At 54.1% G+C, this 25,351-nt stretch overlaps 2 protein-coding genes across 3 annotated transcripts; one reads left to right on the forward strand and one right to left on the reverse strand.

The window, feature by feature from the left end:
* The first annotated feature begins 1,470 nt into the window (after positions 1-1,470).
* FNDC11 (fibronectin type III domain containing 11) lies at positions 1,471-2,506 on the forward strand. The gene has a single exon (XM_040247711.1). It carries the CDS (start codon positions 1,471-1,473, stop codon positions 2,470-2,472), a length of 1,002 nt encoding a protein of 333 aa, XP_040103645.1. The 3' UTR covers positions 2,473-2,506.
* A 2,966-nt stretch (positions 2,507-5,472) lies between these two features.
* On the reverse strand, positions 5,473-24,744 carry GMEB2 (glucocorticoid modulatory element binding protein 2). Of its 2 annotated transcripts, XM_040247712.1 has the most exons (10): positions 24,695-24,744; positions 18,119-18,283; positions 17,724-17,821; positions 17,045-17,172; positions 11,709-11,812; positions 11,248-11,405; positions 9,311-9,382; positions 8,907-9,044; positions 8,480-8,602; positions 5,473-8,061 (listed from the first exon to the last, which is right to left on the reverse strand). In XM_040247712.1, the coding sequence occupies exons 2-10, from the start codon at positions 18,247-18,249 to the stop codon at positions 7,403-7,405; spliced, it is 1,611 nt and encodes a 536-aa protein (XP_040103646.1). In that variant the 5' UTR covers positions 18,250-18,283; positions 24,695-24,744; the 3' UTR covers positions 5,473-7,402. The 2 variants fall into 2 exon arrangements, with proteins under 2 accessions (XP_040103646.1, XP_040103647.1); XM_040247713.1 differs by lacking the exons at positions 18,119-18,283; positions 24,695-24,744 and having other exon boundaries at positions 17,045-17,243; positions 17,724-18,111.
* Between the last annotated feature and the right edge of the window lie 607 nt (positions 24,745-25,351).

Consider the following 25,351-nt stretch of genomic DNA (forward strand, 5'->3'; position numbering starts at 1 on the left):
CAAGTGGGCGCGCCGGGAGGCGGGCTAGGGGGGTGAAGGACGAGGGGAGTGTGGCGGAGGTGGGCAGGCGGGGTGTGGTGGGGGTCGGTTGAGGGGAAGTGGGCCCAGGGCCAGGGGAGTGTAGGGGGTCCCAAAGGCGGAGGAGGGTGTAGGTCTGGGTAGCGGTCCAGGGCAGGCAGCTTTTTCTTGAGTTTAACAGCAACCCCTCCTGGCTTTTTCAATGGAGAAACTGGGGCCGTCTGGAAGCACCTCTGACCTGTAGACCTACCTGGAGCTAAAGCTCCCTCCAGAGGCGGCTTGAATCTGTCCCAACCTTGGGCTACTGGGCCACTGAAGGACGCAGGCCAGCAATCCTAGTCCTGGTCTGTTGCACCTCAGCCCAGACACTGGTGCTGCTGTGCCCAGGGTTGGGTCTGCCCCCTCTGTCCCAGGAAAGTCCTGGCATCTGGGGAGGGAGACTGACTTGGGTCCCAACCTCACTCTGCCCCTTGGGCCTCTCAGCCTCTCAGCTCCCGTTTGTAACTCATCCAACTTTCTGGGTGCTGGACAACCTCAGACCTCCCAGTGAAACCACGGGGTCTGTCTCACTGTCCTCGGGGGTGGCTGGGACCTGGGGCAGCAGCCAGGAATGCTGACCCCCTTTCTCCAAGGAGCCCCAGCCTTGTGGTCAGGACCTGCCAGGCTTGGGAGCACAGCTATGCCCAGCTCTGGGGCGCACGGGACCCTCCTACAGAGGGGAACCTGGGTGGAGGAGGGGTGCAGAAGGAGATAGACTCTGGGGTCTACACTGGGCTCAAAGCCTGGATTGAGAGCAAGCTACGAAGTGTTCTGGGCTCAGGCATCCCATCTGTGAGCAGGGGCACTGTTCACGGGCTTTTCTTATGGGCTCAGGAACATCCTGAGGCCCCAGGATACAGCAGGGCTTCGTAATGAGGAACTGGCATGATTGCTCCTCAGAGCTGAGGCCACCTTGCCTTCTGGGCTGGCCCTGGGCCTCTGCCCTGCACCTGCAGTAGGGTCCCCAGCTGGGGTCTGGTGATGCTCAGACAGGATCACTCTGAATCCTGTCAACAGCTCCAGAGGAGCGGTGTAACCCCATTCCAGATGGGGCTACACAGCTAGGAAGTGGCTGGATTTTCCAAAGCACAGGCCCAGTGCCCCTGTCTCAGCCCTTCCCTGTGTCATCACAAAAGACCATCAGTAGAGTGTCGGCCCTACAATGTCCACTTTTATCCAGATCTGCAGCCTGCCCACCTGGCCCTCCAAACAGCCTCTGTCCAGAGAGATGAGCCCTCCTCACAAGCCTCCTCCCGCTCCCACCCCCAACCCCGGAGGCCAGAGAGCCCAGCATGGGGGCCAGTGGGACTGAAGTCACACACAAACACTGCCCTGAGTGGGCCCTGGGTGGGCGGCAGAGGCCAGTCTGAGCATTCCGTTCACGCCCTGCCCTCCGCCCCCTGCTCCTAGACCATGAACTTCCAGGTGACAGGCCTGGGCCTGGACAAAATGAAGCTGGACAGTCCCCAGTCCTTCCTGGACCAGGAGGAGGTAGAGGAGGCCGAGGATGGGCAGCTGCTGGAGCCCGAGGCTTGGCGAACCTATGTGGAGCGCCGCAATGCTCTGCAAGAGTTCCTGACCTCAGACCTGAGCCCCCACTTGCTCAAGCGCCACCATGCCCGCATGGAGCTCCTGAAGAAGTGCTCCTACTACATCGAGATCCTCCCCAAGCACCTGGCTCTGGGCGACCAGAACCCACTGGTGCTGCCCACCACCATGTTCCAGCTCATTGACCCATGGAAGTTCCAGCGCATGAAGAAGGTGGGCACTGCCCAGACCAAGATCCAGCTCCTACTGCTTGGGGACCTGCTGGAGCAGCTGGACCATGGCCGCTCCGAGCTGGATGCCCTGCTCGAGTCGCCAGACCCTCGGCCCTTCCTGGCAGGCTGGGGGCTTGTGGAGCAGCGCCTGGCGGACCTGTCGGCTGTCATGGACAGCTTCCTGGCCATGATGGTGCCGGGGCGCCTACACGTCAAGCACCGCCTAGTGTCTGACATTGGCGCCACCAAGATTCCCCACATCCGGCTCATGCTGAGCACCAAGATGCCCGTCATGTTTGACCGCAAGGAGTCGGTGGCCCACCAGGACTGGGTCAGCCTGCGCTGGTTTGTCACCATCCAGCAGGCTGTGCCAGAGCAGTTTGAGCTGCGCTACAAGCTGCTGGACCCACGGACACAGCAGGAATGCATGCAGTGTGGCATTATCTCTGTGGCCGCCTGCGCCTTTGACATCCGAAACCTGTTGCCCAACCGTGCCTACAAGTTCACTGTCAAGAGGGCGGAGAGCTACACGCTGGTGTATGAGCCCTGGAGGGATAGCCTCACCCTGCACACCCAGCCAGGGCCCCCTGAAGGGCCCGCCCCCAGTAGGCTGGGCAAGCTGGGCCCGTCCCTGACCGCACCTTCTGAGAGATGATTTTCTAGTATTTATCCACTAATAAAGAGGAGTATAAACACACATACACAATTAAAGAAACAGACTTACTTACGTTTTAGAGGTGGCGGCAGCGACATGAGTGTTTTTTCCTAACTCAGCACAGCCCACCCATGAGTCCCGCCCCCTCCAGCTCCCGCTCTCTTTTCCGGCGGGGAGCCCCAGGCTGGCCTTTGCAGGACACTGACCCCTGTAACAAGCAGCCTCAGCTTGCCTGGTACATGGCTGCCACCATCAGCAGTGAGAACGGCTCCAGGGTGCTGGCACCTCCGCCCCAGCCCCTCCCATGTGCCCCCAGCTCCTTCCTATCACAGTGAGCAGCCATGTGACCTGGGAACAGGCTCTGGCCACCCTACTTGCCTCCTAGGCTGGGGTTTCCCAAGGCGGGTGGATACCCCCAAGTCCTGCCCAAACCTCATTGGAGGCAGTCATGGCCCCATTACTATCTCACCTGTCAAGGCCAGGGGGCCCAACAAGAGCACATTTTATTTTGTTTTTAATGAAAATAAAAGTATTATCTTCTCCCCAAAAGAAGCTGAAGTTCATCTGCAGCCCCATCCTTAGGTGGATGAGGATCCTAACAAGGGAGACTGGCAGGGTACCCTGCCCAGATCCAGGCCAGTGGGCAACTGAGAGAGTCTGCCCTTGCCTGCCAGTGGTCAGCTCGGCCAGCAGCTTGCTTGCTGCCTGTGCACATACCCACTTCGGGAAGGTGAGGAGGATGCCAGTGGCTACCTGCTCTGGCAACTTGGCCCTACTCAGGTCCAGGAGGGATGGCACCGTGTACCCTGGCTATGGCTGAAGAAGACTGTTCACAGCAAAAGGCCCAGAGCTGCCCCCAGTACACGGCCAACCAGCCTTCCGTCACCCACCATTCACACCTGAGCAGCCACTAGGACTTCAGGCCTCTGGAAAGATATGGTGTAGCCAGGGCAAGGGGGTCAGAAACAGAGCCCCTGCCCCACTGAAAAGCGGTTTGGTGAGAGAGGGGACCTCAACTGGTAAGAGGGCCCAGCACCACCCTCCCTTCCCAGGTATGGACAGGGTCTTCTGCAGGGTTGGGGTGTCTTCACCTAGGGCTCCCTTCCCAGATCTCTCCAGGCGCCTGCTTGCTGCCGCGTGCCAGCCAAGGGTTCAGCCAGACTGTCACATGGTCTGTGGCATCATGTGGCTATGTTAGGGGGAGGGGAACTCCCTCCTGGGTGTCCTGCAGATGGAGTCACCCCAAGGCTTCCGGGGATCCAGAGCGGTGGAGGGTGGGGCATGGGGATGAGAAGCCTAGAGGGCAGAAGAGCAGGGGCCAGCCAGGGGACCAGAGATGGGGGTTTATGCTGGTCATACTGATCCACAGCCCAGCACACTGGGGTGAAACCTCGCCAAGGGAGGAATGCATGGGTTCTGAGTCCTGGTACATCTGGGGGCCCTCCGGGGTCCATGCCTCCTTCCCATGGCCCCTCCTAGCACCTTCCTCATGGTGCCAGTGCAGGTGCCAGATTGTAAGTGACCCACAGCGCCCTCCCAGTGCAACCCTGGAGGTCAGGGCACAGGTCTGTGCCTGCCCCGCCCCTTGTGCCTGTGGCTTTCTGCCTCACCAGCTTCTCTCTGCTCTAGATCCGTTTGCTGCCCTGCACTCACAACCCCAGGCTTCAAACTGAGCCTGGGTGAAAGCACAGCCCTCACCATGGTGAGGCCTACTGTCCACCCTTTGCCCATGACCCTGTCTCACACCACCTCTGCAAGCAGTTGCCTGACTGCGGAACTGCGGTCCTCAGGGATGCAATGCCTCTTCCTACTGGAAGCCCTCCCTGATTCCAGGCTGAGGAGGGCTTGGCTCCATGCCTCAGTGATCTGGAGGGGCTGCAGCCCCAACTGACCCAGCCCTACCACGCCAGGCTTGATGCCCGTGGACCCTGTCAGATGGGCTGTACCTCAATCCAGCTGCACATCCCTCCTGACCATGCAGACTGGAGACCAAGGCCCCTGCACACCATCTGCCGAGACTGGGGTTCCAGTTGGGGCCTCATGGCCAGAGCCCATGTCCTTCCTGGACACACAGGGAGGCTCACTCCTGAGACCAGAGGTTCATGTCCACACTCCTGGCCTCTGGGCCTCGAATCTCTGCCTGCAACTTGCCTGCCACCTACCAGGAGAGGTCCACTCCTGGCCACGTGGCTCAATAGGTGTCCACAGGACCTACAGCGTTAGGAGGAGATTGGTCTCTGACGGAATGTTTCCCTCGTGGTGGATGCTGGGCTGCTGGGGAGATGTTCCTGTCTGGAGAACATGCAGAGAGAGCACTGGACACAGCCACTGCCAGTATCAGGAGGGGTGCTGGGTGGATGACAGGGGTCCCAGGATGACCACCCCTGCACCTGCAGTCAACTCGTCTTAAAAGGGCACCAAGACACAGAAAGGGCAACCTTCCCAACTGAGGGTCCTCAGACAGATAAACAAAAGTCCCTGACTCACCCTCTCAAAAATTAACTCAAGAGGATCATCTCAATGTCAAAGCTAAACTATATTTTCTACAAAACACATGAAATCTTCACAGCCTTGGGGTAGGCAAATGTTTCTTCAAGAACATGAAAAGCCCTAAAAAAGTCAATAAACTGGATTTCATAAATATCCAAAATGCCTGCTCTTCAACAGATGTCAGTGAAAATAAAGAAAAGGCAAGGTGTTGACTGAAAGAAAATATTCAAAGTACACACATCTGAGGAAGAATTGTAGTTTCTTAATCTTAAAATTCAGTAACTTGGGACCTCTCTGGCAGCCCAGTGGTTGACTCCATGCTTCCCCTGCAGGAGGCACTGACTTCGCCCCTGGTTGGGGAATTGAGATCCACTATCAGTTTGGAACTGTAAAGGAAGAAGCCGTAGGCGCCCTGAGTCAGGGTCCTCGCCTGGTCCCGGTGCTGGGTGCAGCAGTCCCTGCTGGAAATCCATTCACTCACAGCCCTTCATCACAAGACACAGACACAGGTTACGAAAAATGTTTTTATTTGAAATCAAAGTACCAAGCAGATACTTGCAAAACACCGTACAAAGTAGAACTCAGAGGTGTCCCTTGCCCAGGCTGCCTCCGAGCCCCCCAGATCCAATTCTGCCTCCTGGAGCCTGAGCCTGGGACAGGCCCCGCATGCCTGGTGGGGGGAAGGGTGGGGCGCTGACAGCGAGATGGCCCGATCCCCACACCAGGCTGAGGGTTCCTGGAGGACAGTGGGCCCCATCCCCCACCTGGAGCTAGGCCCCCAGGCACCGTGTCTGGAAGCAGCCATCACGGTTCTGTCTATATGGCTCTGAAACGAACTTTCCACCCAGTGCTCTGTGGCCGGCGGGCAGAGGCAGCTTTCCAGGGCGTAGCAGGTCTGAATGGTCAAGGTTCCAAGCACAAGATGCCCAGTTTCACTAGCAACATGTTCTGATATGATCTGAGCTGGACGCAGGACTGGCTGGGGTGCCCCGTCCACAGGATCAACTGTGTGTATCAGAGATGCGCCTGCAAGAGGAGCGTCTCACAAGGAAGTGACACTGCTGAAACCAGCACGCCCGAAACGGCAGCCGACCAGACATGACAGAAACAAAACAGCCTCAGTGAGGGCGCTGAAGTGGGTCCAGGGGACCTGACGGACGGAAGGACGGATGGACGGAGCCCAGGTCCCTTCAAAGTGCGAGGCAGGCAGAGGCTTCTCTCTGGGTCTCCGCAGGTGTCAGATGGACAGGAGGCCCAGGGTGGCCGTGGTATCCCCCACTGCAGTGGCTCAAGGCCTGCAGAGCAGCCCCTCCCTGGTCTTTCCAAGTCCAAGACCAGAAAAGCAGAGGGCCGGCCAGCCCACAGACACCCTCCCCACGAGCACCTGGGTGCCACCTCACCCATGCTGGTCCCAGACGCCTTACGGCACCAGTGTCAGCCAGTGGGGCACAGCCCACCTCTAAGGAGGCCCCACTAGCATGGAGCTAAGCCCGGAGTTGAACACTAGACCATGAGCCCCAACCCGAGGCGTATCCCCACTGGACATGGAATGACCCCTCTACAGACCCTAGTTGTTCTCTGTGTCCTCCCCAGGAAAAGCCACAGGGCACACCTGCCTCTTGCTCCCGGGGCTGTCCCAACTGTCCCTGTGTACAAGACACTCTTGAACCCAGAGCAGATCAGGGACCCCAGGCACTCTGCCTTGTTTAGGTTGAAAACACAATAAACCTGACTCTTTCTTGGAGCCTACTAAGGGGTTCACTTAGAAACACCCACAGAGCATGTGCAATGGCCCCTGAGCATCTGCGGGCAGGGGTGGGAGGCGTTCTGGCCTGTGCTGCTTGGACCCCTGGGTCCCTCTGGCCAGGCAGGTGTCCCAGGGCCTGCACCCCGACCCCCGGGTGCCCTGGAGGCCCCTGAGCCACGTGCAAGCCTGAAGCACCACTGATGCTTATGCCAGAGATGGGAGAGCAGAGTGCTGGCCACACTAAACCTACAGAAAACTGTGGGAAGAAACCAAATCCATAGGATCCATGGGTTTCCACACTTGGGGACAGTTCCCAAGACACGTGTTAGTAACGGGCTCCCCAGCTACGGGCCGAGGCCCTGCCCCTGCCCTGCCTCTGCCGCCAGCTGCACTGGGCCCCTTGGCCCCCAACCTGGCTCCTCACCAAGGCCCCACGTGTAAACAGTATTAATAAGCAACAGATGGAAAAATATATTTCCCAAGAAAACAGGGGAGGAGGCTCAGAGCTCAGAGCCCCACATCCCAGGCTGCTGCCACGTCCCTCGCCTCTCCTCTCTTCTCCGTCTGTTTTGGCGTTTCCTCTCTTTGGTTCAGCAGCCCCACGTGGCCCACGGGCACCGACGCTGTGCACCCACAGCCTGAGGAGAGGTGGCCAGCCCAGTGCCCACGTGGGGCCTCACCTTCCATTGGCTGCTACTTGTGCTCATGGCCTTCCGCCATGGCGGCCACCTCGATGGTGGCCGTGTGCTCCTCAGGTCCCGGGGCAGCCACGGCACTCTCGACAGTCCCCGTGGGCACCGTCACGATGGTGCTGCCCCCGGGAGATACCTGGGCCACGTTCTGCAGAGTGGGGCCCAGGCCGGGCAGGGTGAGCAGCTGCAGTGGGCTCACCACCTTGACCACAGTGCTGCCGTCCTGCATGGCGGCTGTGCTCAGGACCGTGAGGCTGGACGCGTCCGGGTGGATCTCCACCGTGTTGGGGAAGGTGGTGCCAGAGGAAGCCAGCACCGTGTAGCCGCCAAGCAGTGGCGAGGCAGGAGAGCTGGCCGGAGCGACCTGGGGCGCAGCCTTGCCCAGCATGGGGGAGGGCAGGGTGGACACCACTTTGCCCAGCGGCACACTGGTAAGCTGGGAGACGGGCACGCCGGGGGTCAGGGCGATCTGGGCAGATTGGGCGAGCACCTGTGAGGCGATGGCGGCTGGCCCAGATGTGGCCCTTGCGAGCCGCGGCCGCTTCACAGGGGGCGGCAGGGAGACCGGAGTGAGAGTCATGAGCACGTTGCTGAGGTGTTGTGACTTGTGCTTGAGCTCCTTGGCCCGCCGGCGGTGCTCGTCACACTGCTGCTCCAGGGCTGCGGGGCAGGCACAGGGCGTCAGACCACCTGCCACCAGACAAGGACCTGCACTGGCCTGGGGCCTGACCTTGCATGCGCATGGGGACGCTGTCTGCAGGGACTTCTCTGCAGGGGACTCGCCGCTCTGAGGAAGCAGCAGAGAGCAGCTGGCTCGAGCTGCCCGACTGGGTCAGCCTTCCCTGTTCTGTCACATGCTCTGCTCACACTAATGTTTGCAGGTAAACTGCCTGGTTACAGAACTAGCCAGCCTCATATACACCCACAGGCACCTCCCAGGAAGGCGCCACCTCACAAGCAAAGCGTGGGGTCGAGGGTGAATCACGGGGAGGTCTAGCTGGGGCTGTCCCAGTGTCACCCACCCCATGCCTGCCTCCGCACACCCAAGCACCTGTGGGCACAGCTGAGGCCAGTGTACCTGCCAGGTCGCGGGCATACTGCTCCCGAGAACGGTCCATCTGACACTTGTGGCTGGCCAGCACCTTCTTCACCAGGTCCAGCATGCCGAAGTTTTGGACGATGTTGTTGAGGAGGACAGCGTCTACACGGGCAGGGCAGGCAAACAATGAGAATGGGCCGGCCCATAGCAGGTCTGGGGCACTCCATGCCACCTGGGGAGGTGTGGGACCAGGCGCAGCAGGTCCTGATTCTAGGGCTTGGCTTCCTCCCAGCACCAAGGAGGGATCCAGAGGGAGCAGGCTAACTGCCCACCCCTGCCGATGCTGCTGGGCCAGCTCGGAGCTGGAAGAAGCAGGCTACACTCACTGGCATCCTGAGGCCACCCCCACCATGCCGAACCAGAAGAGGCCTTGGGGCCCATGGACCAGGGCAGACGGACGGCTCACCTCGGAGCTGCAGGGGCGGGTCCTGCACCCGCTGCTGTAGGCCCTTCATGGTCTCCACCAGCTCCTGGTGGAACTCCTGTATGACCTCATCCAGCAGGCCTGCGTCCTTCAGCCCCCGCCAGAAGGCGAACGTATCATCTGAGATGGAAGGAGGGGCTCAGAGATGGGGAGTCCTGCACAGACAGCCCCTCTAGTTCTATCACCGGGAGGAGTAAAGAACTGCCAGGAGGACACAGCTCTGGAGGAGCCGTCTGAGTGTCCCCCGCCCAACCACAAGTGGGAGTCCAGTGGGTCAGCCCTGTGCATCCACCAAGACAATGCCCGGCAGCCCACAAGTCCCCCGGGCAAAGCCAGCAGCAGGTGGGAGCCCCACCCCCCAGCGAGAAGCCCAGGGAGGCCCGCACCTCCAACGGCTGTGGTCCAGTCCCCTGGGTCCTCGCAGGTCTCGATAGTGATGGTCGCAGGAGCCCCATTCACTGCAACCAAGATGAGCCTGGTGAGCCTTGCCGGCAACAGGCCAGCACTCCACCCACCACAGTACCCCCCCTCATACCCCCCGTTTTCAAAAAATTAATTAACGTGTATAAGCACAACAGAGGATCCACATGTTATACATTCATGCTAAATATGGACAAAGAAGAAGCTAGAAAATGTCTCCTCAAAGCTGTCCCCAAGTCCTCAATACTCTGCTGTCTTTGTCAGTTATGATGAGCCTTCATGCCTGCCGGCCAGGGGCCACAGGCCAGCCTTCCTGCCTGGCCTGTTCTCAGCAGCCCCTCAAGTCTCTGTCTCACTGACATTATCGTCTGTCTCAACAGCTACATTTCCTTTTTGTAAATCAGAAGAGGTGGAACTTTGAGAGGTGTAAGCCACCCAGGCTGGTTCACCTCTGTCTCCAGTGTCTTCAGAGTCCTGGACACGGTATGGATCTGGCCATTTGGGGCTTAGGAACAAGACCAGCATCCTAACTTCTGGGTGAGTTTTCTGACCTCATGCCGGCCTTTTCCACATCCAACAAAGACATCGGCTGGGGAATGTCAGATGCTTGAAATAGCTTTTTCATAGTCTGGACTGATACAGAACCTTTAACTACACAATAGGTGACTCTGGTGGTCTGAGGACTCTGGCTGAAGAAACCACCATGGAGGTAAGTTTAAGTAAAGCGACAGACTGTCCAAACCATCTAGAGACAACAGAATTCTCAGAGCTGAACCCCAAACCCCACGTGGCCTTTACCAGGCATGGCACTGACTGGAGACTCAGTGCTCAGAGCGTTCTTGGAGACCAGCCACTGCGGCCGCCTTTTACAAGGCAAAAAGAGTGTGAACCCAATCATCTGGAGGAGGCCCTGTTCCCACAGAAGCCACCGGCCCACCAGGAGTGCTGTCCCCCCGTTTATCCCAAGGGCAGGGCCCTTGCCATGACCCAGCCCCTCTCACACTGTATCATGCTGTCCCAGGGCCAGGCCACCACCCAATAACTGCAAACAGTGACCACTGGATGAGGAAAGAGTCGACAAGGGCCAGCCCCAACTGCTGGCAGCCTACACGTTCCTGGATCTCCCAGAGGACTCCCCAACGGAGCCGGCTGCCAGTCTGGGCAGGTAGGGTGCAGCGACTTATTCAGGGTGAACTCCAGGAGCTCTCTTTGCCCCCGAGCCTCCCCTCCAGCTTCCCAAGTACAGGACAAGGCCCCTCGACCAACCACTGTCTGGTCAGCCATGAGGACAGTCCCTGGCCACATGGCAGCAGGCCCAGAGCGACCAGTGGAGGAACAGCTGAGGGGCAATCCAATTCCCATCTTGGGAAAGGTAGCACCACCAAGTCATCAGTGGGCAACATGAACAGGGAAACTGGGACCTGATTTCATTCCAACTTCTTTTAAAAAGAATCTCTGTGCTCAAACATCTGGAAATAATCCCAGGGAACACGGAGACCTTCTACCAGTTAAACACATCAGCTTATCTACTATAAACACATCAGCAACTCAAGTGGCAGGAAGCACACACAAGCCCAGACCAGTGCTGAGGGGAGAGGCCCCAGGGCAAGGGCAGAGGGTGCTCCCCAAAATGGGCAAAGCTGGAGGTGGGCACTGGACACTGGCCCTGTTAATCTTCATGCTCTTCTCCACCTATGAATCATTGTATTTTATAATAAGAATGGCTTAAGAAAATAGAGTCCTTCAGTCTTCCCTGTGGGTAGAACAGCAATGCAGCTAGATTTCCTCGGTGAGGAAGGAGGAGGTGGGCGCAAACCACTGGGGCCCAGAAGGGACAGCCAAGTTGACTGGAAGCCCCATGCAAGCAGCCAGCAGCAGAGGGAGCCCAACACGTGGTACCTACCGTCAGCGGTGGCTGGCGTGAGCGGGATGTACTCAGTGGGCGTGGGGCTGCCCAGGGATGCACGTGCCCCAGAGAGGTCAATCTTGGTGCTGCGGCAGGTGTTGGAGCAGACCCTGTCATGCTGGTAGAAGTCCAGCTCCCCGGAGTCCATGATCTTCCTGCACGGAGGAGGACGGGCGTCACACAGGGTAACAAGGCTGCGGAGGCTCAGGGCCTGCCTGTGCTCCACCCCAGCTCCATTCTCTCAGCAGCGTGGGGATGCCTGTGTGTGGCTCTGTCCACGAGGAGTGTGACCAGAGCGGCTGGTACCCAGAGGGAGGCAGCTATCCCGGAGACTTCAGTCAGCACTAAGGGCTGGCCCTCTTTGAGAGAGTGGCCACAGTACTCCCTGATGGAGGGTCCCTGGCCAGTCCTGTGTAGGCCCCACTCCCTCCGCCCCACCCTACCCCTGCCCTGTCCACCTAAGCATGATGCCGTTCATTCGGATGGCTCGCTTCCAGTCCTTCAGGGTGGACTTGCCGGCCAGGTGCACAAACTCCTTGGGGCTGATGACATGTTCATCGTACTGTGGACAGAAGAGCAGAGCAGGGTCAAGATGGAGCCTCCCCGATGCTCTCTCTCTTGCCTGACCCTCTGTCCAGGGCCAGCCTGGGAAAGAGGGTGGATGGCAGGGCAGCCACTGTGGAGGCGGACATTCAGGATTTAGCCACTGGCAATCTTGACTGAGGTGGGAGGAAGAACCACCAGGTGAGCCACGCCTGATCCTTGAGCTGCAAGGCCTGAGTGAGGTGCTGGCCCTATCCTGCTCCAGTGGATGGTCAGGTGCTGGACCTAGCAGGGAGGGAGCTGGGTGCTTGGTGATCTCCTCAACCACATACCCAGTGCCTGGGACCCAGGGAGCCCAACCCACTCTGAAACGCAGGGCGCTCTCTCCCTCCGGACAGCAAGCAGCGAACTTTCCTGTACGTAACTTATTCCACAAATAACATTCATATACAGCCCATCAAGTAACAAGAGACACAGTCACAGGGTCAGCTGTGAATACCCCTTCAGCCCACCTGGCCCAGCCCTAACAGCATCCTTCACGGCACAAAAGCACATGCCCGATTCAAGTCAGGGAACTGCCCTCCCTCCTTGCGCGTCTGCTAGTTTCACCCAAATGTGGCCTGAGAAGGTGAAGTATCCGACTCAGTCTTGTAGAACAAGCATGCACTGAAACCAAAGAACCAACACACAACTGCATTTACTTAGAGCACAAGCAGGGGGGATGGATATGTCACAGTCACAGCAGAGGCAGAAACAAAAGCTCCAACGTGGCCTGGACACATGGCTGGACCTGACCAGGGTGCCAGATGCGCCGGGGCCTCTCCTCCCCAGGGCAGCTGCCCTGAGGGGCCCTGCAGTCTGTGTCGGGTTGGGCCCAGGTTACCCTGCCACTGGAGCAAAACTGCCTCAGCTCACGTACAAGCCACACCTGCTCCACAAAGTGTACATACTCTACAAATTGAAGGCTTGCAAACACCCTGTTTCAAGCAAGGCTATTGGTGCTGTTTTTCAAAAGCAGTTGCTCAATTCAGGTCTCTGTGTCACATTCTGGTAATTCTCCTAATATTCCAAACTTTTTCATTAGTTACGGTGATCTGTGATCAGTGATCTTCAGTGCTACTACCACGACTCTGAGAGCTTGGATGATGGTTACCATTTTTAGCAATAAAGCTAAAGGCATGTACACTGTTTTTAAACACAATGCTATGACACCACTAACAGAGCACGATCCAGTGTAAATATACTTTTTATATGTGCCGGGAAAACAAAAAATGTGTGTGACTCTCTATTGCAAGGTGGCCTTCTCCAAGGCTGCCTGCGACCAGCCTGGGAAGCCCTCTCGATGGAAGCAACTGTCCTGATTTCCTGAGCCTAAACACTGTCCCTCCAAGCCAGGAAGCCATTCTATCCCTTGCCTTGGTTGGTTGGGAGCTGCCTCTGAGCACAGGAAGGCAGGGATAGTCAGCACCCTCTCTGGCCAGTCCCCAAGCACAGGAAGTCCATGGTGGACCCAAAGTGCCCCCCAACTATGTGATGCCTTCTCTGACCCTGCCCCCACCTGACATTGTAGCACCCCCTGATGGCCTGCCTCTCCCTTACATCCTGCCACCCCTTTCTGTCCCGCCTCCCTCTGAGGAACCAGGTTCTCCTCTACTGGTGGGGCAGGTGTGCTCCACACTCAGGGTGGGCTAACTGGTCCTACTCCCACCTGTCTGACTGTACTGACTGCCCTGTCTCTCCTCTCCTTAACCTAGAGGAGCATCTCAGATTGACCATGCCTTCCTGACCTCAACATTCGTGAAGCATGCAGGTCTGTGTTTCTGCAGACAAAGAAAGCGTCCCTCAGTTTGTGTCTGTCTGATATCTTCCTGAGCGGAACCAGGTTGTGCGTTTGTGTCAGGAAATGCCACAGAACCTCTGCCCATTCCATCAGGAGGCTGTGACAGAGACTGGCTCAACACTGACGCCCAAACATCACCACTCATTTAGTGGGTGATCTGCAGGCTTCACCCTCTGTAAGCAGCACCTTAGTGATGGGGGTACTTGGAGACCAGCTTCCCCTGACTAGATGCAACACCTCCTCACGGCACTCTGGCTCCGGCACCCCATCTATGTTTGCTAGTTGGCATAAGAGTTTTAGCTCTTTCTTGTTTGATGTAAATAAATGACATGAAATATTCTGCAATAAATATGGGCAGATAGATTCTTATTTTTACTTGAGTTATAATCCATGACCATCATTCATTATTTTGATGCTAAAATGTGCCAGAGCCAGTGGAAGGTCCTTTGCACTGGCACCTAGTGTAGATTTTGAAATGTGAAATTTTGAATGTATTTGTTCAGTTTGGGATGTATTAAGTTTCTTAAACTGTGGGTGGCTATCTTTCCTGGGTTATGAAAGTTCTCAGACCCTCTCTCCTCTCAGAGGTCACATAGATAGGTTAGACTTTCCTGTGCTTCCATTTTCCCTTGTGACATTTCACTAGGTAGTTGTCTCGATAACGTCTTCTGTCTTCCAGTTCACTAATTATCTCTTCAACTGTGTCTCAGTTGAGTTCAGTCACTCAGTCGTGTCCGACTCTTTGCAACCCCAGGAATCGCAGCACGCCAGGCCTCCCTGTCCATCACCAGCTCCCGGAGTTCACTCAGACTCATGTCCATCGAGTCAGTGATGCCATCCAGTCATCTCATCCTCTGTCGTCCCCTTCTCCTCCTGCCCCCAATCCCTCCCAGCATCAGAGTCTTTTCCAATGAGTCAACTCTTCGCATGAGGTGGCCAAAGTACTGGAGTTTCATCTTCAGCATCATTCCTTCCAAAGAAATCCCAGGGCTGATCTCCTTCAGAATGGATTGGTTGGATCTCTCTGCAGTCCAAGGGACTCTCAAGAGTCTTCTCCAACACCACAGTTCAAAAGCATCAATTCTTTGGCGCTCAGCTTTCTTCACAGTCCAACTCTCACATCCATACATGACCACTGGAAAAATCATAGCCTTGACTAGACAGACTTTAGTCGGCAAAGTAATATCTCTTCTTTTGAATATGCCATCTAGGCTGGTCATAACTTTTCTTCCAAGGAGTAAGCGTCTTTTAATTTCATGGCTGCAGTCACCATCTGCAGTGATTTTGGAGCCCAAAAAAATAAAGTCTGACATTGTTTCCACTGTTTCCCCATCTACTTCCCATGAAGTGATGGGACTGGATGCCATGATCTTCATTTTCTGAATGTTGAGGTTTAAGCCAACTTTTTCACTCTCCACTTTCACTTTCATCAAGAGGCTTTTTAGTTCCTCTTCACTTTCTGCCATAAGGGTGGTGTTATCTGCATATCTGAGGTTATTGATATTTCTCCCGGCAATCTTGATTCCAGCTTGTGTTTCTTCCAGTCCAGCGTTTCTCATGATGTATTCTGCATAGAAGTTAAATAAGCAGGGTACAATATGCAGCCTTGACGTACTCCTTTTCCTATTTGAAACTAGTCTGTTGTTCCATGTCCAGTTCTAACTGTTGCTTCCTGACCTGCATACATGCTACTGGAGATCAGTGGAGAAATAACTCCAGAAAGAATGAAGGGATAGAGCCAAAGCAAAAACAATACCCAGCTGTGGATGTGACTGGTGATAGAAGCAAGGTCCGATGCTGTAAAGAGCAATATTGCATAGGAACCTGGAATGTCAGGTCCATGAATCAAGGGAAATTGGAAGTGGTCAAACAAGAGATGGCAAGAGCGAACATCTAGATTCTAGGAATCAGCGAACTAAAATGGACTGGAATGGGTGAATTTAACTCAGATGACCATTATATCTACTACTGTGGGCAGGAATCCCTCAGAAGAAATGGAGTAGCCATCATGGTCAACAAAAGAGTCCAAAATGCAGTACTTGGATGCAATCTCAAAAACGACAGAATGATCTCTGTTTGTTTCCAAGGCAAACCATTCAATATCACAGTAATCCAAGTCTATGCCCCAACCAGTAATGCTGAAGAAGCTGAACGGTTCTATGAAGACCTGCAAGACCTTTTAGAACTAACACCCAAAAAAGATGTCCTTTTCAACTGTGTCTAATCAGCTGTAAATCCACCCACTTAGTGTTCGATTTTAATTGTTTTTCATTTAATTTAATTTAATTTTAATTGTTTTTCATTTCCAGTTTTTTTCATATCTGCTTATGCTTTATTCACGTTTGAGTCTCTTTTTTATTTCCTGAAGTAACTAAACATAGTTATTTTCTATTTTGTGTCTCAGAATTCCAACCTGTAGCATTTGTGGGCCTTACTTTGCTGTCTGTGATTTCTGTGTGCACTCACTCGGGTGCTTTGTTTCCTTGTGTGCTCAGGGTTATGTTGTGCATTACTGTGAACTGCTCCTTTTTTTGGAACTTTGTCTACCAAAGTTACTTGAAACCTGAGATAAAGGTGAGTTTTTTGAAAAAGGATTTCTCATTTGTTTTTGTCAGATTCCTGGGGGAGCTCTGAGCCAGGAACCATCCGACAACTAAACTCTCAGCTAAAGGTTCACACCGTACAGGCCACATGTGACAACTCAAGAGGGTCCCTACTCCACCTAGTGCTGATGTGAGAGGGGCGTTTTCCTTGTCCTAGAGGTAGGGGGGCTGGGAGGATGTGATCAGCATGTTTTCTAGCCCCCAAAATTGAGGGTGGAGACCTCTGGAAGTAGCAGCATCACAGAGACAATCCCTACCCCAACAACACACCCCAACTGGGAGCCCTGAGCTTTGGCTCCTCATCTCCTGCCCAAAAGGCTGAGAAACCAGTGTCAGGCAAAAGTTAGCTGCCCTCTACAATCCACCTTTACTCAGGCCCCGGGCCTACTTCCTCCTCTTTTGCCAGCTTAAGGAGGCATCTTCTAGATGCCTTAAGTGGCATTTTTAGCTGTATTCAGCACAAAGTGAGTGGGTACCTAAGCTACCATGCTGCAGGAAAAGCAGACCTCTCTCCTGTCCACCTTACCCACGAGTGCTAATGAGTCTCTGCAAAGCAGCTCCCTTGTTTAAACTGCCCGACAGAGTCACTCCAGGAATGGAACTCACTGCCCTGAGGCTTTCTCATGCCCTGGTGATAGCCTGTTTGTCCCTGAAGCCTCCTTGTCCTCTGTTCTCCCAAACATGGGATTTCTGCCTCCTGAACTCCCCACCAAGGTCACACCCCTGCCACTGGGGTCTCCTTTTGTCTGCTTCGTAGCTGCGGCCCTGGGAGCCCCTCCCTGAAGCATGGCTGCATGGGAACTCTCACCTGCACGCACTTCACGTTGATGCCGGGGCACACAAACTTCCTCCAGATCAGGTTGGCCCTGCTGTCCCCGCAGGTGATGGGGTAAACGATCTCTGCCTCCAGGCTCTCTTCCTCTTCAGCCATCTTCACTTCTCACCAGGTGTGTTGACAGGGAAAGGGGCAACACAGAAAATCAGTTACAACTTCTCCAAAGCATTTCCTGCAAAAGTACAAGGTTAACTACCTTGAAAGAGAAATCAGAATCCAGGAGAGACTGAGACAAGACGAAGGTGGGCAGAGGGCATTTCTCCTCAGCCCAAAGTAAAGACCAACTGATGGAAATAAAACTTCACCCAAACACTTACAGAGAAACCTATTTGTAATATTTGGAAGAGCTCTGAGGCCTTTAATGTTAGGCTACAGAAAAAGGCCAAAGGCGGTAAGAGTCTGCATTGCTGATCACAGACAGCTACACTAACCAGGACTGCAAACCGAGCTCTCCCTGCTAGCCACGGGCCAGCGCCACACCTGGGGACCCTGGAGCCAGGGCCTCTGTGGCGCCTCAGGCCCACCTCTGGAGAGGAGCCCCAGGAGGGCCTCGGGAACCTTTGCTCCCTTACTCAAGGGAGGACAGTCCCCTCAGGCAAAACCACTTCTGGAGTGGCCTGCGGGTGCCACTGCCAGAAGGCAGGCTCCCTACCTAACACGGCCTCCTTGAGTTGCGAGGATGCCGTGAACGCGGCTGCAGCAGCTGCCGCGGCATTTTCCGTCTCCATGTTGTCCTCCGTCAGGTCACCGCTGGGGACAAAAAGGAAGGAGATAGAGGGGACATCAGCACCTCTGCAACAGCCAGCCCCATGCTCCACTACCATTTCTGCCCCGCTTTCCAGTCTAGCCAGAGGTCATGGCGCCGCTGACCCCACACATGTCTCTCCTCACTTCACCTAGAAAACCTGGTTCCCAACTGGCCTGATCCTTCAGAGGAGAAGTTACTGTGCATTTGGGGAGACGAAGCCTCAGCAGCGGGAGAAGAGACACAGCCCTCAGCTCACCTGAGCCCCTCCGCCACCGCCCCCACCCCAAGCCTATCCTCACCCGTGCGGGGCAAGGTTGGTGGTGACCAGCACAGTCTTCACCTCTTCCACACCGCTGCCATCGGCCGCCGTGTCAGGCGTCGTCACCACCACCACCTCCTCCATGTGGACACTCACATCGGGGGTGGCCATGGCTCAGCGGACAGGAGACGCCAGGGCCCCGGGCCTGCAGGGCAACAGAGCAGGCACAGGGTCTGCATGGGGACCTTCTGACGGTGGAGTGAGCACAGGGCGGAAGCCCCGGCAGAACTGTGGAGCTACACCAGGCCCGAAAGCCCCACAGTTACACTTGGGCGCTGGGGAGGAGCCAGGATGCAGCTGGATGCCTCTGGAGGCGGGTCCTGTCGGAATCCAGGGCTTCGCAAAGAAAGCCCTTGGGAACCCCCTGTCTCTGGTCTGGGAGACCCTCCCTGGTGTTACTCTGTTTTTGCCTCTTTGCCCTCCAGTGAGCCTCAGCCCTCTAATCTCTGTGATGGTCACGGTCAGGCAGGCACTGAAAACTCCGGGGGCCTGGAGGCAACTCACTGCTCCGCTGCTCTCTACCCTCTGACGCTTGGCTCAGGGTAGGCCAGGTACTGAGGTGTCACAGAACAGGGGAAGAAAGGCAGCTCTGGGGGTTGGAGTGTACAAGAGATTGCAGAGGGTGGGGAGGTGGAGAGGGCCTGACCCCAGCTGTGTGTGAAGGCCCCGGTCACTCCTCACCTGTCTGTGTGCAGACCTGGCCCGAAATGGTCAGCCAAAGCTTTCAAGGACTGACCTCCAGGGTCGCCCACTGCCCAGGTCTCAGACCAGCCTCGGATGGCACCTGAGGGACAGAGGCCCCAGCACAGGCTGAAGGCTTACTGACCCAAGACAGCGTCTACCCACAGGAGGGGCTCAGACCTGTAGCGCAGGTCCGCTTCTTGCTATAACAAAATGCTCCATTCTCCACAGGATCTCACAATACGCAAGGATCCAGACGACGATCCAAAATTATCTACCACACAAAGAAGCAGGGAAGTCTGACCAAAATTAGGGCAAAAATAATACGAAGACACCCAGTCCGAGGTGACCACTGGAACCCCCAGTGGCCTGAGCTGCGAGTGCTCCTACTCCATGAGTGGAGCCTGCTGTCCTGACCGGGTCGGCACAGGAACCAAAGTCACAGCCAAGTGGAAATTTGAAAATAAAAAAAATATAATAACAAATAGAAACCCACCTTGTGGGCTCAATATCAGAATGGAAGTGAGAGAGGAAAGAGACACAGCAATGAAAATATAGAGCAGTACAAAAGATCTAATGTGAACAACAGAAAGAAGATGGAAAACAAAATGAACGGAGCTTCTGGGAATGCAGAACAAAAGAAGCTGGCCATCTGTATCACCGGAGTCCCAGAGGAAAGAAGACCGTGCCGTGCTGAAAAACAACTCGGAAGAAATAACAGCTGAACACCTCCCAAGGGTAGTGAAAAATATAAACTTACACACTCAAGAAGTCCAACAAACTTCAAGCAGAATAAACTCAAAGAAATCTATGCCGAGAGCATAATCAAATTGCTGAAAACGGATGACAAAGTAAGAATGTTACAAAAACAGCAGATAAAAAGGTACGTATTTCCCACATGAGAACAGCAACCTGAAGGCCTTCAGGACTCTCCCCAGAACCAGAGGCAGGGACTTCCTTAATATGCTGAAAGGAAAAAGCCTCAGGCCCGAATTCTGTGGCAGGGAGATGATCCTTCAAAAACGAAGGCACAATAGAGACACTTTCAGATAAAGGAAACTTAAGACAACTGGCCACAAGCAGGTCTGCTCTAAAAGCAGTGTTAACAGGGTCCTTCAGACAGACGGAGATCACAGCAGAGGGAGGCCTGAAGCTTCAGTAACGGAGGAAGGCAACCCGTGTGGTAAATATCTGGTAAAACTCAATAAACAGTTTTCCCCTTCAGTTCTTTTTACTTATGTATTTAGCTGTGTCAGGTCTCAGCTGTGGCATGCACGATCTTTCATTGCCACGCACAGACTCTCTAGTGGCAGCACTCAGGTTTAGTTGCCCGGAGGCAGGTGGGATCTTAGTTCCCCAACCAGGGGCTGAATCTGTTGCTTGCACTGCAAGATGGATTCTTAACTACTGGACCACCAGGGGAGTCCCCAAAATTAAGTCTTAGTTTAAAAATATAAAACATACAACACCAAAAGTGACCCCGACTCTGAACAGACTCTGCTTAATGATGAGTCACCTGGGCTTTGTGGACTGCAACAAACGTACTGCTCTGGTGAGGATGCTGGCAGGGACGGAGGCTGGGGAGTGGGTATATGGGAACTCCCGAGGTTCCTGTTCAATTGTGCTGTGAACATAAACCTGCCCCCCAAATGAGGTATGTACATTACAACAGAATGAATAGAGAGGACAGTCAAAAATGAAAATAACAAGCTATAGGTGGAAGAAAATACTTGCAAATCACATCTGACAAAGAACTTGCCTGCAGAATACTGAAAGAACTCAACACCACCACAATTTAAAAGTAGGCAGAATATGTGAACAGACACTTCAGCAAAAGAGAAGTTCAAATGAGCAGACAGAAAGCTGCTCGACATCATTAACCCATAGGAAAATGCAAACTAAAACCACAAGAATACTACTGCACACCTATTAGAACAGCTTAAAAAGCACCAACGAAAAGCTGATGAAACAAAGACAGGGAGGATGTGAAGCAACCGGAATTCTCACACACAGCTGTGTGGTGCAGCCACACTAAGAAGGGTCTGGACATTTCCATAAAGTTAAATACATTCCTCCTACATGACCCAGCAAACCCACTCCTAAGCATCTGCTCCAGAGAAACGAAAACTTGTACACACAATGTTACGACAGCTTTATTCATGACTGTCAGAAACTGGAGAGAACTCAAATGACCTTCAATAGATGGACATAGGAAGACGTTCCATGGGGAACAGGGACAGTCTCTTAGAAGCACGGAGCTGGGAAAACCAGACCTCTGCAGGCAACAGAATGAGGCTGGACCTTCACTTACACCACAGACAAATATTAACACAAGACGGATCAAAGATCCAAACATAAGAGCTTATACTCTTATGAAAGCAGAGGGGAAAGTCCTCAGAAGAAAGCAGAGGGGAAAGTCCTCCTGACACAAAATTTTGTAATGACATCTTTCTTTCTTTTTACTTTTTGGCTACAGTGGTACAGTTTGTGGGATTTTACTTCCCAGAGACTGAACCCAGGCACTTGGCAGTGACAGTAGAGCCCTGCCCACTGGACTGCCAGGGGATTCCCTAGCAATAGGACACCAAAAGCACAAGGAACAAAAAACAGGTCAATTAGCCTCCACTGAAATTAAAAACTATTGTGCACCAAAGGACATTCCTGGGAGACTGGAAAGGCGACCTACACACTGGAAGGCAGTGTCTGTGCAGCACATGTCCACCAAGGGATTCACACCCAGGATGCAACTCAACGACAACAAAACGACCGGAACCACGGGCCAAGTATCATTTGGAGGAGACATTTCTCTACAGGAAATCTGCAAACAGCTTGTCAGCCATGGGACAGATGCTCACCACCCTTAATCACTGGGGAAATGCACACGAAAACCACAAGGAGATACCACTTCATACCCATCAGGATGGTTATTAAAACAAACGGAAAGTAAGTGTGGTCAGGATATGGAGAGACTGGAACCATCCTGCACTGGTGGCAGACCAACAAAATGGTGACGCCCTTGTGGAAAGCAGTCTGGTAGTTCCTCAGGAAGTCACACGTACAGGGACTTCCCCGGCGGTCCACTGGTTAGGACTACGCTTCCACTGCAGGCAGCACGAGTTTGATCCCTTGTCTTAATCCCTGGTCAGGGAATTAAGATCCTCATGTCATGAGGTTTAAAAGAAAAATAAAAAAATCACTTTAAAATCGCCCTTATCACCTGAAACTAACACAACCTTGTTTGTTAATCGGCTATAGCCCAATAAAGTTTTAAAAAAAATTGCCCTGAAAGTAATGTTGTTCTGTGGTACTTGGCTTTCATGGAGGCACCTCTGCTTTCACCAGGTAGGCTCTGAGAAGCCCAAAAAGCCACACTTGACCCCAAAGCTGCAGAAAGGCAAGGGCCCACCCTCAATGAGCAGCTGTCCACACCCACACCTCAAGACTGTATGGAGCACTAAACAGGGAGAACCCACAAACTGGAATTTCTGCCTCTCCAATGGCAACTATATTAAGTTCTCAAAATCCCTCTTTCCCAATTAATTTTGAAGTAAAGCAAACATGACAAAATATTTCTAAAACAGCATTTTGGGGCATAAATATATAAAAACAGATTAAAAATGTGTGAGTGCACAGTTAGTACATCAGATTCAGATCTAGCTTTCCATGTCTTCAAAAAAATCAAATATTTTCCTTTGATAAAAATATGACCAGAAACAGCAGAGGGCCTAGGTCACACAGCAATGGCCCACAGACACAGTTTCTTTGATCCTCACCTTGTTTCAAAATATTTAATTAGTTGCAACTTTTTCAAAGTTTACAGGCTTCACATTTTAGAAATCCAGATTTCCAATATCTCTTGAAGAATGTCAGAAGTAGCCATTCCTGGAGGTGGCCCTCTAGCCCTGCTTTTCCTTGAGAATCTGGGCTTCCTCCCCCTGCCTTCCTAGGGGGTGAGGGGGGCACAAGCACTAGCTGTCCAGTCTTGACCACACCCTGCGTTACCCTGGCCAGGCCGCATCAGGCTCTTAAGTGAGCAACCTGTATGTATAAGTTTCTCCTCTGTCCAGTACGTCTTCCCAAAGTCTTAAGATACTTCCTACAAAGAAGTAACTTCTGACCAGTCTGCTTAATGTTTCTTGTTACACTGGGGATTTATTTAATCCACTTGGTTTTATCCTAAACAGACTGGTGCACACTGTTGTACTCGGTTGTGCATGGTTGGTGGGAATGTAAATTGTGCAGCCACTATGAAAACACTACCAGGTTCCTCAAAAGACTAAAAATAGAACCGTCATATGATCAGCAACCCCACTTCTGGGTGTATATATGAAAGAACATAAATCAGGATCTCCAAGAGACACCTGCACCCCTTGTTCACTAAGGCATTATTTACAGCAGTCAAGATACAGGAGTAACCTCAATGTCCATCGACAGATGAATGGATAAAGTTTGGTATACACACACAATGGAATATAACTTAGCCTTTCTTAAAAAAAAAAAAAGGAAATTCTGCCATTTGTAACATGGATGAATGTGGAGGACATTATTCTATGTGAAATAAGCCAGACACAGGAAAAAATACTGCATGATACCACTTCCTGGAAAATCCCATGGACAGAGGAGCCTGGAGTGCTACAGTCCATGGGGTCACAAAAGAATACAACACAACTTAGTAACTAAACAACACCTCACCACTTACATGAGGAGTCTAAAACAGTCAAACTTAGAGAAGCAGAGTGTGGAATGATGGTTGCAAGTATTTGGCGAAGAGGGACCAGGACAGAGTACAAAGCTTCAGATATGCAGAATGAGTAAATCCTGGAGGTCTGAGATACTGCATGAAGTGAAGTCGCTCAGTCGTGTCCAACTCTTTGCGACCCAATGGACTGTAACCTACCAGACTCCTCCGTCCATGGGATTTTCCAGGCAAGAATGCTGGAGTGGGTTGCTGTTTCCTTCTCCAGATCTTCCCCACCCAGGGATTGAACCCGGGTCTTCCACATTGTAGGCAGACGCTTTATCGTCTGAGCGGTGAGGAAAGTCCTGAGATACTGCATAGCGCCTAGTTAACAACACTGTATACTTAAATTTTTGCTAAGTAAGCATTCCTACCACGAAGTAATAATGAGAGCAGGAAATTTTTGGTGACTGACAATTTAATGGCACAGATCGCAGTTTCACAGGCGTACATGAAACTCATAAAGTTGTACAGTTGTTATGCACAGTTGTTTTTTTTTTAATGAAAAAAGGACTGATGTAACTGAAATTTGTATTTGAAGTGTTAGCAAAGAAAGATAACCTTGGCTGTCTGGAAGAAAACTAAGTCACAAAGTTAGGCAAGTATGTAACAGGTTATTACTGGCAATGGACCCCTACGAAGAGGTTCACGTGGCTCTGGTTCTCACCAAGGGTTCTGCAGGCATAAGGCCCCCATAGAAAGGGGCGTATCAACGCGGCCCTAAGGGTAGAGGGTTATCCCTGAGGCCCTCATGGGAAGCGGGGATTATCCCCGCGGCCCCCAGGAGAGAGAGAGATATCCCCGCGGCCCCCACGGGATGAGGGGGCATCGCCGCGAGCCCCACAGCAAGGGGAGTATCCACGAGGCTCCCACGGAAACGGGGCGATCCACGCGGCCCCCACCCAAAGCCCTCCCTAGCGCCCGCCGCCCGCGGCCTTCCGGCAACATGGAGGCCGCGCCGCCGCCGACGCGCCTGACGCGGACCCGTGACGCCCGTGACGCCCGCCGCGCGCCGCCGCCCCTCCCCCGCTCCCCTCCCCCCGCCGTAACGTCCTGACGCTCCGCAGGGACCCCTGACTGGACGGCGGCGCGCGGCGGAGCGAGAGGCCTCGCCGCGGGGGGGCGGCGGGCGCTTACCTGAGCCGCGGCCGGGCCTGCGCGGGCGCCGACGGGCGGGCGAGGGTAGCGGGCGGCGGCGGCAGGCGGGCGGCGGCGGCGGCCTCGGGCTCCGCTCCTTGTTGGGGATTCGGCGGCGGCGGCGGCGGCGGCGGCCCGGGCGCGCGCTTCCTAGTGACGCAGGCGGCGGGGCCGCGCACGCACGGGCAAGGGCGAGCCCGGGGATTTATTTGGCGCTCGGCGTGGAAGCGGGCGGTGCAGAGAAATAAGGCCCGGCGAGGCTGGGCGCGCGTGCGCGTGGGTGTGGGTTGGGCCGGAGGTGGATGTACCTGCCCTTTCCCAGGGCTGCGGGTCCTGCTGCTCCCCCGCCCCCTCCGCCGCTGGCTCACCTGCCTGGCACGAAGGAAACAAGACCCGGGAAAGGATGCGTAGGAAGACTCGTTTAGGGTTGGCGAGAAATGTGAGTGACCTGCCCGTGTGTGAAAGGGTCTCCCCAGAGGCAGGCAGGTGAGAGGGCTGCCCTGGGGGTCGTGCAGTCCGAATCCTGCGACTGTCATGTTTTATTTTTGTGTTATAGTAAGCCGTAAAGACAGCTTTGAACATTCTTCTGGTTCGGCGTGGCGCCCCCGAGTGTTCCTGTGTCGACCCCCAACCGCGCTGTCTGTCCTATGCTGTAAT

This window comes from Oryx dammah, unplaced genomic scaffold, assembly GCF_014754425.2.
Source record: "Oryx dammah isolate SB20612 unplaced genomic scaffold, SCBI_Odam_1.1 HiC_scaffold_10, whole genome shotgun sequence".
Lineage (NCBI taxonomy): Eukaryota > Metazoa > Chordata > Mammalia > Artiodactyla > Bovidae > Oryx > Oryx dammah.